The following is a 15,768-nucleotide window of genomic DNA, read 5'->3' on the forward strand; positions in this document are numbered from 1 at the left end:
TTATTTATTACACTCAGTATCTCGAACATTCGGCCCAGAATGTTCGAGACTGACCCACCAAGATCATGTTGGGCTCCGTATCTATTAGACTCGGTGACTCGAACATTCGGCTTAGAATGTTCGAGACTCACCCACCTAGATCATGTTGGGCTCCTTATTTATTACACTCGGTATCTCGAACATTCGGCCTGAATGTTCGAGACTGACCCACCTAGATCATGTTGGGCTCCTTATTCATTACACTCGGTGTCTCGAACACTCGGCCTAAAATGTTCGAGACTGACCCACCAAGATCATGTTGGGACCCTTATCTATTAGACTCGGTATCTCGAACTTTCGGCCTAGAATGTTCGAGACTGACCCACCAAGATAATGTTGGGTCCTTATTTATTACACTCGGTATCTCGAACATTCGGCCTGAATGTTCGAGACTGACCCACCTAGATCATGTTGGGTCCCTTATTTATTACACTCGGTATCTCGAACACTCGGCCTAAAATGTTCGAGACTGACCCACCAAGATCATGTTGGGATCCTTATCTATTAGACTCGGTATCTCGAACTTTCGGCCTAGAATGTTCGAGACTGACCTACCAAGATCATGTAGGGTCCTTATTTATTACACTCGGTATCTCGAACATTCGGCCTGAATGTTCGAGACTGACCCACCTAGATCATGTTGGGCTCCTTATTTATTACACTCGGTGTCTCGAACACTCGACCTAAAATGTTCGAGACTGACCCACCAAGATCATGTTGGGATCCTTATCTATTAGACTCGGTATCTCGAACTTTCGGCCTAGAATGTTCGAGACTGACTCACCAAGATCATGTTGGGTCCTTATTTATTACACTCGGTATCTCGAACATTCGGCCTGAATGTTCGAGACTGACCCACCTAGATCATGTTGGGCTCCTTATTTATTACACTCGGTATCTCGAACACTCGGCCTAAAATGTTCGAGACTGACCCACCAAGATCATGTTGGGACCCTTATCTATTAGACTCGGTATCTCGAACTTTCGGCCTAGAATGTTCGAGACTGACCCACCAAGATAATGTTGGGTCCTTATTTATTACACTCGGTATCTCGAACATTCGGCCTGAATGTTCGAGACTGACCCACCTAGATCATGTTGGGCTCCTTATTTATTACACTCGGTATCTCGAACACTCGGCCTAGAATGTTCGAGACTGACCCACCAAGATCATGTTGAGATCCTTATCTATTAGACTCGGTATCTCGAACATTCGGCCTAGAATGTTCGAGACTGACCCACCAAGATCATCTTGTGCTCCTTATCTATTGCACTGGGTATCTGGCACATTCGGCCTAAAATGTTCGAACGTGGAGCAATTGGGGTAAAAGTAAACACGAGTGTACTAGAAGTACGGATAATAAGGAATTAATAAAAGTAATGTCCGGCGCCGGTCACTGAACCTCAGACACTAGCGTGAGAGTCGCGTTGGTTCCACCTAGGATATGCACGCGGCAGTATATTAGGTCGAAGTAGCCCGCTCTGACTTCCGAGTGGGTAGCGTGGTTTAGATGACCGTTCTTATACCTCAGATAAGTTGCGTGCGCAAAGCGCGGGGTCACTTATTCAGATACGTGGACCTTATCATTGCCCTGAGGCCAATGCTATTGCGGCACAAGCCAATAAAACGCCGAAAAAAGAATCGCAAAGCAAGGAGCATGATCACGATTAGCCAGGTCCCGTGATTCTTAAGCTGTGCGCGACTGTAAATCACGTATTGTAAGATTGATTCTTGTTGTGTTGATCGCGCTTAGTCGGTGGTAAGTGCTCAGCTTACCGTTGACAGCTTTTGACAAATATTGTAACATACCGATAAACGTGTGGTAAGCCTATTACGTAGCATCCAGAGTGTAGCGGTGAAGGCTCTACCGCACCAAGGAAGTTCGCTCAGACTAAATACGCACCAGGTGTTCACCGTGGGAGTGCAGATAGAGAAGACCTGCTTCAATACGATGCATCGGGCGTCGCCTATGCTAAGAATATTGCGAGCGTGTTGTTTTTTTGTTTTCTTTCATAAAGAGTTATATTCTTGTACTTTACAAAGGACGTCTAATGGCGAAATAGCGACAAAGGCCACATCGCGTCGTCACTCTGTAAGGTCAAACACAACCGAATAAAACAAAAACGCCCGTGGGTATACATATAAAAAGCCTACAGAAAAAACTATCAGCAAGAACGTTCGAACTTCCCTTTAATAGAAACTAGGACTTGGAAGCTCAAACTAGGGCGAGCGTGCAAGTGTATTTTGGGTTATGCAAACTTTTCTTTGAGTTTCAATGGACGAACAGCTACAAAACTTTTACATCAAGTTAAACAAAAAAAAAAAACGTATCTCTCTTGGTAATTTTTCATCCTTCGCTTTACAGATTGCAAATGCTATTTTCACGAAATAAAACACGCTTTTTGTGTGTGTGTGCGTTATGAAGCTACACTGAAGAAGAATATTTGATTCAGCCTATCCGTGTTTCGTTGATGCCACTGATTCAACTCGAACAGAAGTTTTTTTGCTTTTTTTTTGCCTTCCTGCCATGGCTCATTGTGTGCGGTGCCGGAAGTTTCCCTCGCAAAGGAAGATACAAAAAAAAAACTGCGCGGTATAACAGCCAAAGAATATAATTTCGCTGTTGCTGCGTAGTCACAAAAACATCCTCCCCCCCCTCCCCCTTCCATTTCTTTTGTTATTCGGTCGCAAATTTGCGGCTACCCATTGAACAAGAAACATTTGTCCGATGTCGCCGCAACGGTCGTCCAAAACTTATATTTAAGCTTTAAAGTTAGCAAAAGTGTCGCACGGAGTGTTTCAGTAACTCTGTTGTCCCCAGTGTTGTATAGAAAAAAGAAAAACAGGCGCACAGTTTGAAATTGGGAACGGCTAGAAAAACAAAATGGAGGAACCGTTCTCTTTCGTCGGGAAGTTATAATGGATCATACATATTCGGCCTCCCACCGTCCGCTTTCGCAGTCCCCACTGTATGTGTACTTTGCCCGGAGTGTGAGAATGGATTGATTTTTTTGGTTTTCGCGACAACTCTGCACTTCATTGTTTGTTTGTTTTTCTAGCTCAAAATTGCTGTCGAATTTCAACACTCTGCGAACAATATATATATATATATATATATAAAAGAAGGCCGATCCTATATTTTACATTATAAAGATAACTGAACGTATAAAAAATGACAAGACTCCGCGCCGTTCACTCTCGACTGTAGTGTGTGGACAAAAAGGATAGCGCTCGTGAATATATTTTGAAGTCCTTTCTCCTCACTTCATTGTCCTCTTCGTCTTTTTTTTTTTTTTGTACGCTTTTTTTATTTGATTTCGATTCATCCGTGACATAATTCTTTCAATCGGCTGCCAATACTTTTTTTTTGCTCGTGTATATATATATTTTTTTTATTTCTTTTCAGTCGATACTAAATGCCTGAAACCGTCAAAGTCTTGTTTATGCACTCTGTTCCATTTTGACCTGAAATACTGCTCCAATATTGTTTATTACAAAAATCTCGTTCCTTTTGCGCTTGCATATACCTGTCATTGTTTTTGTCGTTGCTGTTGCTGAAAAGGATGATGACGAACGCTCTTGTTATTCTTTTCACGGATCCTGATACGGGCGTCAAAATCGATTGCTTCTTGATGCTGACGAAAATAATCCCTGGGGAAGGGGAACAAGAGGGACAAAGGACAAACACAAATCTCAAATCTTCTCTTGTTCCCCTTCTCCAGGGATTATTTTCGTCAATCTTGTTCAGCTCGCATGCACTTTTGCATTTAATTGCAGTATAATTAATTCTTGATGCTGCTTCGCGGGTCTTGATGACTTCCCTGCCGTTCTCATCCTGATAAAACTAGAACGGCGGGAAAATCCTTCAGTTTTCCCGCCTCCAGCGCAAGCTTCGGTTAAAGCTTCGGCCTCTCGTAGGCCTCGAGCATGCAAGTGCAGCCAAAGCACGGTGGAAGGCGCGCCGAGCTCGTGCTGGTGGTCGGGCACTCGAAAGACACGCCCCGCGCTTCTCATTCTCTGAGTGACCGTAGAACTAAAACGAAAAACGACCCACCGAGAAAATGTTTCCACGGAAACAAAACTCACGGAAACATGAGTCAGGCCGGGCTGGCGATTCGATCACAACGCTCGTTTATCTTCATTTGAGACTACTGCAACGTGATATAAAAAAAAAAAAAAAACGCCTACATTATATTTTTTTTTTTTTTAAGTGCGGCATTTCTTTTATAAGGCTTTTATCGCGATGTTGCAGGCTTCCATTCAGATTTTTTTTCTTTCGTCGTTTCTGTCATCAACCGCTCAACCTTCGAAATTTCGCCGACCATCATAATGTGCCTTATTCGGACTTGTGGCCACCATTCATTAATAAACGCAATTAAGATCATTAGATACCCGGAGCTCGTTATTGATGAGACGCTCATTATTTCTAACACGTCCGTCCAAGCTGCAGGGCGAACTGAAGGTCCCGTGGAAAAATAATGAAAATCAATTATTACCCACTACTTTTTTTTTTCAGCCGCAATATCTTTCTTCACTGCTGTAATTTTTAGGGACTATATTCGCGCTGGCGGGTAAACTATGGTACTGTCCTCGTATGTCTTTACTCGGCTACATTGTCAACCAATGCAAAACGTTATTATAGTAAAAAAAAAAAAAAAGAAGTCGTACGATTGAAATTAGGAAGGGCGAAGAAAGAAACGGGTGACACGGCGCTTTTCGACGTCAAGTTGTAATGGATCATATACGCGTTCAGCTCCCCGACTCCTCCTGCTTTCGCGGGCTCTCCGCTGTATGTGTTTTTTGCCCCAAATGTGAGAATAGATTGACTTTTTTTTTCTTTCGTGAATAACTTGGCAGGTTTTCTTTTTATTTTCTTTTTTTAGCTCGGAATTGCTATTGAATTGCAACATCCTGCTGCTCTATATATTTTAAAAATAAAAAAGTAAAAATCCTGTCAAAGTTTATTTATTCAGATAAGTGAACGTGAATATATAAAGCCATGCATAAAAGTGACGAGACTCTACACCGCTCGTTTCTGACTGCAACGGGTTGACAAAAAGGATTTCGCTCGTGAATATATCTTAAAGTCCTTATCGTTTACTTTTCCTTTCTGTTTTTTTTTTTTTTCATTCTGCTTTTTCTTCGCATTTTTCTTGTAAAATATTTATTATTATTAATATTTTGCCTGATTCGGTCTCGTCATATTTGTTCTTCAATGGGGTGCCAATATTTTTTTTCTCGTGTTTATTTTTGGTTATTTATTTCTTTGTCAGTCGATACTGAGTTCGTGAAAAGGTTCAATGTCCTGTTTATGCACTCCGCTCCAGGCCTAAGCCTACAAACGCAAGGGAGGGGTCACGCTTCTTGCTTTGTTATTGGTTAAACTGCGCTCTCGTTCGTTGATACCGCCATCTGATTGGTTGCTGAGAGATAATAAGATGCAAGGAACCCGCCACGCCGCTGCGGTGGCGCTGCCGTCGGCACTGCGCAAGCGCAGAAACTAGTTTGTACTGTCAGAACTATCCGGAGCGCAAGTTCGTCTGCTTCTTTTACGGGGGGTTATGGCGACGTCAGAACGCCGAGCTCTGATTGGCTCTGAATGAAGGACAGTGGGTGGACCTCAAAGGCATTGAGGTCTACCCACTATCCTTCCATCAGAGCCAATCAGAGCCCGGCATTCTGACGTCTCCCCAGCCCCTGCAGAAGAACACCGTGTGCTCCGTATGGCCCTTCGACTCTCGGAGATCACAACGTTCATTTTTGGCAGATACTCTTTCCAAAGGAGAACGAAACAAATCCTAGAGAAACATTTTACCCGTTCTTTTGTGTACGTTTTGTATCTCATACCCGATTTGAAGTTTATTTACTTTCGGCAAATTAACCACAACGTATACAACCTTACAATCGATACGAATTGTTATATTACGTACTGGTATCACGTTGTGCCCAGACTCCTATCTGATTCATTTTGTTGCAGTCACAGTCTGATTGCTCGCTCTGTCAGACTACAACTATAACCGAGTTTTAACTTCAAAACGTCGAAATATTACGTAAACATAGTTGAGATGACGGTTGCGTTAGCTCTCGACTTAGTATCGATACTAAGCCGACGTCGATACGAGTAGACAGGGTGATCCATGCTGCTGTATTCGCAGACGCCGCTGTTGATTCGACGTTTTATTTGAACGAAGACTCTACGAAAGCCAGCCTTCCACATCCGTCTCACATTGAGTGCGACGCGCAGCCAACGCTACAACATTCCAATGGAGCCTATACTCCGCGACAACTTTTCTTGGCAATGCAGTGGAAGGTACGGGCCGCGTCCCCTCTCCCATTTTGAGATGCCAAAAAGTGCATCGTCATGGCACTTGTCGTCTTTGTGCGTTTCGTCACAATCGACTAAACCGACGCAGACAAAAGCGCAGAATCACGGCGCATTCGCTGTGCGCGTGACTGGTGGTTTAGGCGGAAATAGCTCACGCATAAAGATGACGAACGCCGTTCCGATGGAACCTACTATAGTCCGTTGCAACTCAAGAAGGTAGGACGAAGCTAAGACGGGCCGGAAAGGGGGAAGCAGACGGAACACTGGAGAAGAGAGGGGGAAACCTCCTTCTCTCTTTAGCGTTCCGTCTTCCCCGGCCCGTCTTACCCTCGCCCTACCTTCTTGAGTTGCAACGGACTATAAGAGATGCCAAAAGTGCATCGTCATGGCGCTTGTCGTCTTTGTGTGCTTCGCTATAACCGGCTAGACCAATCAGACGCAGACAAAAAGCGCAGGATCACGGCGCATTCGCTGTGCGCGTGACTGGTGGTTTAGCCGGGAGTAGCTAACGCATAAAGACGACGGGCGCCGTGACGATGCACTTTTGGCACTGCCTGATTGGCTCTATTAGATCACAATGTGACAATCATGTTGTAATGATACATCATCTTCGTCGACAGAACACACGCTCACGAAACGAAAGAGGCATGCCACCTCACCTCGATGTCCTGGAAGGACCTGCTCATCATGGCGATGAGCATGTTGATCATGACCGTCATGGCCATGATCATGTAGGCGCCGAGTAGGGCGTGTCCCACCCACTTCGTGAAGGGCTGGTCCTTTCGAGCGCTGATGTCCTTGATGGGGATGACTCCGAATAGAGACCATAGTAAGGACGTGTAACTGGCGTCTATCCTGAAACAGTAGCACGCAAATCGCTGGTGTAACTGTACGTCGGTATTTTTTGTAGTGTTTCTTAGAACATTTTTGAGTCGGAGTAGAAGATATATGTCCTTCAAACAACGTAAGGTCGACCTTAAATGTTTTTAAGGGTGTCACTTCGTGTTGTTAATTTTAGTGTTTCCTAGTGTACTAACGAAAGAATTCAAAATTTCAACGTATAATATACAAATATATAGCGGTAGGAAAACACACTTTTGCAAAACCTCTTAAAGCCACATTCAGTCTTCATTTCTTTGGGCGCGAAACAGGTGTTTAAATTCCAGATCATGCCGAACAAGAACGTAGCACTACTGTTCGGTACATGCTCAGAGGTCATGCCCGAAGAATGGTGGCCTCGGATAATGGGCGCGGCAGCTGCCAGATAGTGGGAAAATTTGTTTAGTCCCCTACTTTGCCCAGCGCACTGTGTTGTCCAATCTCCTACTTTGACCTCGTCTCGAGCGCTACCGTGTTTTTGAATACATTTGAAAAAAAAATCTCGATTGGTAACAACAAAAACAATATATCCTAGTGATTCTTAGAAAGTCCAACTAAGTCACAGGAACTTTTTATAAACACAAAAGTGGATTGTTAAAACACTACTGATTTAACGATATTAGGGAAATACCCAGACCTAACAAGTACCTAATTACGCCCTTGTAATGCGCCAACAAATATCAGCCTCTTTCTACCCACGAGTCAACATAGGGAGTACTGTATCTGTATTAACGTTTAAAATAAATAAAAGAGGTGTTTTTTTTTGTTTTTTGTTTTTTTGCCAAGTTCTTTTTTGATTCTGATACTTGTTTTCGGCGTTAAATTAAAGCATGAGAGCTACTGTAACTTGCTTTTTCAAGTGGAATATTGATGCAAAAGGAGCCCGTTCTGAAACGTTCTCAGGAGAACTTTCGTATAATTTTATATATCTTGTATAATCAACGATAATAAATAGGTTATTTAATTGTGTCATCGTTTACTCAAAACTAAGACTCCATGAAAATACAGACGCCAGCTGACGTTAGGTAATTTTTTCAAAAGGTGCTCCCGCACCCGTTTAAATGCTAGCAGTCACGCACTCTCCAAACCTCGATTTAAGAATTGAATATTTTTAAGAAAAGGACAGAGAAGAGTCGCGACTCACGTTAGAAAGGCGTCTGGATTGTGGTGGCAATTGAAAGTAATGTTCACACCCCCGACCTCCTTGGTCTCGCAGAAGCCCATGCTCGGGTCGTAGTACCAGTACAGCTGGTTCAGACCGCACACAAATGACGTGAGCACCAGAAAGAAGATGAAGAGAAACTTGGCGATGTCGATGATCATGCAGCCCAGCGATATCTGCAGTGGACCCAGGTGCGGGTTCGTCTGAAACAGGTAGATGATCCTCGCAAAACTAAACACGTTGGCCATCGCGAACACCCCTTCCGCGATCAGCGTCGGGTCGTTAGACGGCCACTGGACCCTCTCCAGAACCTTGGCCCCGTACTGGCCGCTCTGCACCTGGAAGTAGGCGACGGCCCGGAGGGACCCAGTGGTCAGGTACAACGACAGCATGATAAAGTCCAGCCAGTTCCACCACTGGCGAACGTACGCCTTGAGTCCCTCTTCCCATAGCTGCTTGCACTCGGCCCACACCATCCCCGTGACCCAGAAGAGGATGAGCCACTCGACGGGTGACGGGGCGGGACCGCGGATGTTTTGTCTGGAGCGGTCCGTCCTGGTGGACGCGAGGATGAGCAGAAGCAAAAAGCATCCGAACGACGCGCTGTGGTAGATGAACTTCATGAAGGGCGAACGGACCACACGACTCAGACGCGACCTCGGAAAGGCGAGGTAGTAGCAGGCGATGAGCGGCAGCAGGGCGATGAGACCAGCGCAGAGACAGATCTTGCTGAGGGCGTTACGACGTCGCCACACCGGTAGGCCCTGGTACCAGATGGACGTTAAGAGCTGCTGGCAGTTGGGGTGTGCCACGAACTGCTTCTGGTCGTATTTGAGAGCCATCTTGAGCCGGGAGAGGGTGAGGCCTCCCGAGTGGTGGTACGGTCCCGGGTTGGCCTGGTCGGGGCAGTAGTCCTGGCCGGCGTCGTACTCGAGCTCGTCGTCGGTGTCGTCGTCCGAGTCCTCAATCTGGTCCGGGCCAGAACGTTTGTTGAGGACGGCGACGACCTCCTCGCTGCTGCGGCACAGGTCCAGCAGCTCGCAGGAGTACTTCTTGCACTGGTTGCTGAGTTCCAGGTAGATCTCTTTGAACTCGTTTTCGCGCTGGGCGAGGGTGCCCAGCTCCCAGGACAGCTGTAAAATGACGTGGCGAACATCAAATGTCAAGGCACTGCGATAATCGAAACGACGGGTCTTCGACTTTTCCGGTCACTCATCATATCTCGAGCTTTATTGCTAAAAACATCAAGGGCTTATGACAGAAGACGGAAAATATAAATTTCGGAAATCAAGTGGACTTTCGGAATATTTTATCTCGCCACAATGCTGTGTCAGTTTTCCATAGAGCCTTGATTCATGGATTCGTTCTTTATTTTACGTATCTAGATATGATTTCTCAATTATTAAAAAAAAACAAGGTAACGCTGTCAAAAATAGCATAGAAGTAAGCAGCTTGTTTATTTCGTACCTGATGTATACTGCAAATATAGATTATCTGTATTTAAGCACATTGGGCTTGTTGTGGTAGTCTTTTCTTTGTCTGCATTTGCTGCGCCCTTTATCTCCATCATATTAGTAATACTCTCTTGAAATTATATAGGTGCTTTATCTGCTAACCTGAAGGCTCTCAATGCCATAAAATCATACGAGCGAACGCTAAAGTGATACTAGCCTTATTTGATAAAAGCAGCTGTTTCAACAAATCCTCTTGACAAAAAACACATTTTCCATCGACTATGCGTTAACTCCGACAAGACGAAAAGCCGCCACAAACTCTACAAAAATTTTTCTACAGATTTCCAAAACAAACATGCACATACCTAAAAAAAAATCCAGTTCTCAGAAACAAATACTAACAGGGTGACTTTTGCGTTTCAATGACGTTAGGACAAGCTGATTTGCATTGAACGCGCTCGTCCAGAAGCAGTTATAAAAAGAACCTGGGAGCGATGTCTTCTTTGCGGGCCATTTATTCGGGGGGATCCAGCGTAGCTGGATCTTTTAAAATCGTTATAACACAGAGACTATACAAAAACGCCGTGATGCGAAGAATTTGGTTCGCCAAGTACCTTGCTTCTTTCTTCTTTTTTCTTTGTTTTATATTTTAAACGTGAATACGAGGAATGGTACAGACACTGACATCCCTATTGTCGTCCGTCGAACAAGTAAATATATGTATACGCATATACGTATTTAGTATTTGCTTTTCTCTTTCATTCTTCTCAATATAAAGTTTGTCGTCTGGATATTTTGGGTTTCAGAGCAGATTGAAAAGAAAAAACATATCTGTTGGGAAAAAAAATCAATTTATCTCACTTTTCTTGTCCAATGAAGACCGATAACCACGTCTCAGTCAGCTCTAATTCGTCAGAAAAAAACTAAAAAATGTTTTTTTTTTAGGAGCTTTATATTTGTTTGATGTTTCCGTCTGCGTCTCTTGTTGATTCGGCACGTTACCGGGTCTAAATGATCGATACTTCCCTCTTAGAAAATTGCCTGAATCTCCTTCGCTCAAAACGTATATGATTGAAACAAGCCTCTATGGAGCGCAAGTTCGTCTGCTTCTTGCTCATGGGCTGCGGTGACGTCAGAACGCCGATCTCTGATTGGCTCTTTACGGAATAATAGTGGGCGGACCGCAGTGCTACCAGCCTTGAGGTCTGCCCCATATCCTTCCAATCAAGCCAATCAGAGCTCGGCGTTCTGACGTCACCGCAACCCCTGCGCAAGAAGCAGACGAACTTGCGCTCCGTATAGTCGTCGGCAACCAAAGAAACACCGGGCGTGGCCTCTTCTCGTAATGCCGCAGCCTGATTGGTTAAGGGGGGATAATAATAGGCCTCGGATCCGCCACGCTCGGCGTTCCTTCAGCTGTCAGGAACTGTACGGCGAGCAAGTGTTCCGAAACGCGGCTTTGGCGCGTCGGAAGGCAAGGAAGAGCACGCCAATCAAAGGGCAAAAGGTAAAGATAAGGCGCAGGGAACTCGCGATGACGTGGCGGCCAAGAGCGTACCGTCATTTGTTGAGGTCGTAAAGCAACAAAATGACGTGGCCGCGTTTGAAAACTAACACACACACACACACAAACGAGGTGTCCAATCAGAAGTATTCTGGAAACACACACCAGCACGTGGAACGTAGTACGACGCTTGCTAGCACGTGGCACGTGCTCGTTGTGCTTCAGAAATCCTCTCAGCTGTTTATTTCGTCACGTGTTCATGTATTACCCTACCAAAAAAAAAAACCGGTATAAACTGGACTATGAAAGAGAAAATCTTAACTGGAATTCAGGTTTCCAGCAAGAAATCCAGTTAGGCTTAAAAAGGCGGAGCGTGGCAAGTCCCGAGCCCCTTATCTTCGGCCAATGAGACTGTACATCTTCAGCTGTCATGACTATAGCTTTGTATGTAACTCATATGTATGTGTATATAACTCAATTCGCATGCGTTAAACTACCATAGTTGCTCTTTACAGCACGCGTCTTTTTTGTAGTTATGCACGTTGGCGTGTATATTGCTATCCAAGCTGTTTGCAAGGTATCTATGCGTGCAACAATGAATGGTGTGTTTCTATTGTATAACATTGTTCCCAATATTTCCACAGGCATCATCAAATTATTGGCAGAGAAACAGTATGGTTAGTGCCACTAAATAAGCTACGCTTAGCTACTAAATGCTACTAAATGAGCCCAGCTCATTTAGTGACTTTAAGTATGGTAATTCACTAGTGCATACTATATAGCGACGACCTCAGAGAAACCTGGGCCTCACTTGCCGAAATAGCGATCCATAGAATTGATCTGGACCAAAGGACTAACCAAATATTTTTGTGCCGCTTCATTAGAAATTTAGTTCTCCTTCGCTATTCTTTTCTTTGTACGGTCTATTCTCATAAGTTCTCATTCAGTTGACAGTATGGGCTCCTTTAATTTGGTCGGACCGTAATTAAATTTTCCCACCAATGTTTGCTTTTTCCTCGCGGATGACAGCTCTTCGCGCGCGTGCGTGCGTGTGCGTGCGTGCGTGTAATGGCATGTATGTGTGTGTGTGCCGGCGCGTGTATGGCCTCCGTGTGCCAGGGTAATGGCCCTACATTTATTTATCAGAGTTCTGCTTGAAATCCGCCCAATCGCCACAGCCCAGTCTTGAGTCTGTTTTTGTCACCCTTTGTTCCGTTCTGTTTCTTAAAGCATGAAATGCTTCTCAACCCTAACCTCCCCCCCCCCCCCCCCCCTCAACCCCAATTCCAAAACTTTGTCCGTCTGCGTATTTTCTGCTAAATTTAGCGGGAGCAATTGACGTCACGTGACCTATACAACCATTCAGTTTCCCCGCTAAATTTAGCGAAAACATTTACGTCACGTCACGCACCGATCCTCTGTTACGGATTTCATGCATAATAGGACTTTGAGGTTAAAGGCAGCTGCCAATTTTAGATTTTTTTCGTACTATTTTGACCCTTTCCGCTATCACAGTCTCACCGGACCTCTCAATGGGACACTGACACCCCCCAAATTTTTTTCATTATTTTTGCTAGGCAATGTATTGAGGTGTCAGAAGACTACCTAATCAACAGTGCGCTCAGCGTCACGCAGGCACGTGGCCGGGAAAAAACCCACGGGGCCCGGCCCCCCCTCCCCCCCCCCCCCCCCCCCCAGAAATCTTCCATTTTGCTGGGACCTCCTCTCCCCCTCCCCCTCATACAGCATTTTGTTATTAGCGCCGCCCCCCCCCCCCCCCCCCCCCGTCCCGCCCCGAAACAAAATACTGGCTACGTGACTGGCGCCACGTATATTTTTAATACAACAAAAAAAAAAAAAAAGAAAAACGCAATTGCTCGTAACGGAGACCGCAACTGGACTGGGGAGGAAGCAGAAATATAGAGAAACTCACCAAAAATCACGTGACTGGGCAACTTTTTTTTTTTTTTTTTTATCAGCGTGTTTGCAGCAATTTGGAAGCCACAAAGAATGGGTATCTTATTTTGTGTTTATTTTTAGTATTGAGTATGTGCCTTCGATGACTCACGACTTTGATCATCTTTGGTGGTTTGTCTGTAAACCACACAAAAACGTCACGTGACCACGGAGAAGAGAGTGAGTGCGAATCAAACTGGCCGGTTCTCGATCGGCGGTTTTCGGGCGGAAAGAAAACTAATTTCGATTCGTGAATTTCGTTTTCGGCAGTTGGGCTCTCATGTCATCTACAAATAAAAATCTTGACGAGCTTAAATACCCTGTCAGTGTCCCATTAGTACACCAATATGTGTGATATCTATAGCTTCCGATGAAATTCCTTCACACAATCGTCGAACGACATAATTCGTAAACATAATAAAGGCATAAAAATCGAACAAAATATATATTTCGGCGTTCTCTTCACTAGAAAGTATTCAATTTCTCATCAAACTTTTTTTTTTTCCTGGCTCTTATGATTCTGAAAGAAAACACTAAGTATACTTCTTTACCCTGGATATCCCATCTTCTCTTTATAGAGTTACGCTAAAAGCTCGAAAGAGAGTTTCAAACATCGTTTTTGCGCCGGTAAACATTTCAAAGTTCGAGACAATCCTCTTACTTAAATGGATCGATTTTTATATATATATATATATATATATATACGAAAAGGTATAAAACTTTAGGAACAAAGAAGGCTTCCTTGCTGCAAGCGCGATGCTATACGTCGTCGCTTAATTCCGAGCACTTAGAAGTCCCTGAAAGATTTCGATGTAAGGAGCAGCCTTCCAAGTTCCGGTCGATTGTGATTACTTTCGGACAAGTCATTAAATCCTACTCCGTTTTTTTTTTTTTTTTTTTTTTGTTTCGTTTTATTTTTAACTTTGGTTTGTTTGTTTTCTTGTTTGAAGAGTTAAAAGGGTTAACTTCGTTTATGCTTCAGGCTTTTCTTTCCTCTTATTTAAGGTACTAAGCCATTCATTTATTCATTCTGGAAAGGGTCAGAGCGAGAGAAAAATAGGTTAAGGGGGCGATGCAACAATTTTTGTACTTTACGCAAATACCGCTTAGAACGGATCCCTGACGTTAATGACCTATGAAACACGCGTTCGTTTTTCACCCCACGCAATAGAAGTCCCAGGAGAAAAATTAAAGAAAAACGAGCACCGTTCACCCCCTCAACTCGCAGCCAGAACAAGCGGCCACGTGATCTGGAGCCGATTATATGCCACCAATGCTGATCATAGTCACGCACTGGGGTTGGCAAAGCACAGGACACGCTCTGAGTTCCCGACATTGCTATGGCTCGGCTAATGTCGTCGTTGCAGCGATTGGACACGGGCCACTACCCGAATGCATGTCGAGGCATCGATTGTCACGAGCCCAGATCGAATGCGTACGCAGTGTTTGCGTCCACTGTGTGAGCAGCATTTGAATATCGTCACCGCAAAGCTCGACGACGCATTCCCGGGGATCGTACTGTTGCCATTGTCCCCACAGCTCCGTCATCAAACTTCGCCAAGGAGCAAAAGGCGGCTTTGGAAGGAGAGACTAAAAGAAAAGCTCCGCTTTCATCTTTTGAATTCCGCCGCGACGAAGACGCTTTTTGGTCAGTGGTGTTGCGTTCGAGTATTCTTGGGTCCCACTAGTGCCAGGAAGCTGGAGTAAAATAAGAAATATTCCCACCCAATTTCGTTGCATAGCCCCTTTATAAAAGGAGAAATGACAATATATATATATATATATACACTCACACGCACCCGGTGGTATTTTTTTTTTTTTTTTTACTCTTACAGATTTGTTTTTAAAAAAAGCCATGAAAGCTACACTTATGCGGTTTGTGCGAGACTGCGAGTGAGTTATACGCCCAGGGGGACGTTATTTGGGTGGCTAATCTTTGCTATAAGTCGGCTAATTAATTAAAATTCACTAATTAACTTTAAATTAGTAAAAATAGACATATCGTTCCAATTAGAAACTTGCTGAGCGTTGTCCAAAACCCCTGAAATCAGTAATTATTAGAAAGACTGAGCGCGTGAAAAGCGCAGTAGTGCGCTGAAGTTACCACTCGTGGAGCAGGTACAAGGCTGGCGTTAGATAAGAGACGGAAGAAATGCGCGGGCGCCTTACCGAAACCGCTAGCCCTGTGCCCGCTGCACGTGTGGTAACTTTAGTGCACTACTACGCTTCTCACGCGCTAAAATTCTTTCTGAAAGTGACCGATTTAGTGGTTTTCGCTAACGCTCAGCAATTTGTGATGGGAACCATAAGTCTATTTTCACTAATTAAAAAGTTAGTTGGTGAATTTTAATTAATTAGCCGACTTATCGCAAAGCTTATCCACCCACATGATGTACCCCTGAGCGTATAACTCACTCGTACAAACCGTATAAGTGTAGCTTTATTGTT

At 44.3% G+C, this 15,768-nt stretch overlaps 1 protein-coding gene across 1 annotated transcript in view; it reads right to left on the minus strand.

Annotated features, from left to right (window-relative positions):
* The window catches only part of LOC115327842 (transient-receptor-potential-like protein), a 169,866-nt gene that overhangs the window by 31,671 nt on the left and 122,427 nt on the right, over positions 1–15,768 (minus strand). The window contains exons 5-6 of the mRNA XM_042289930.1: positions 8,389–9,539; positions 7,025–7,220 (exon numbers count right to left, since the gene is read on the minus strand). Coding sequence (XP_042145864.1) covers positions 7,025–7,220; positions 8,389–9,539 — 1,347 coding nt within the window. The remainder of the gene's footprint in view (positions 1–7,024; positions 7,221–8,388; positions 9,540–15,768) is intronic.

This window comes from Ixodes scapularis, unplaced genomic scaffold, assembly GCF_016920785.2.
Source record: "Ixodes scapularis isolate PalLabHiFi unplaced genomic scaffold, ASM1692078v2 PGA_scaffold13__105_contigs__length_92229423, whole genome shotgun sequence".
NCBI lineage: Eukaryota > Metazoa > Arthropoda > Arachnida > Ixodida > Ixodidae > Ixodes > Ixodes scapularis.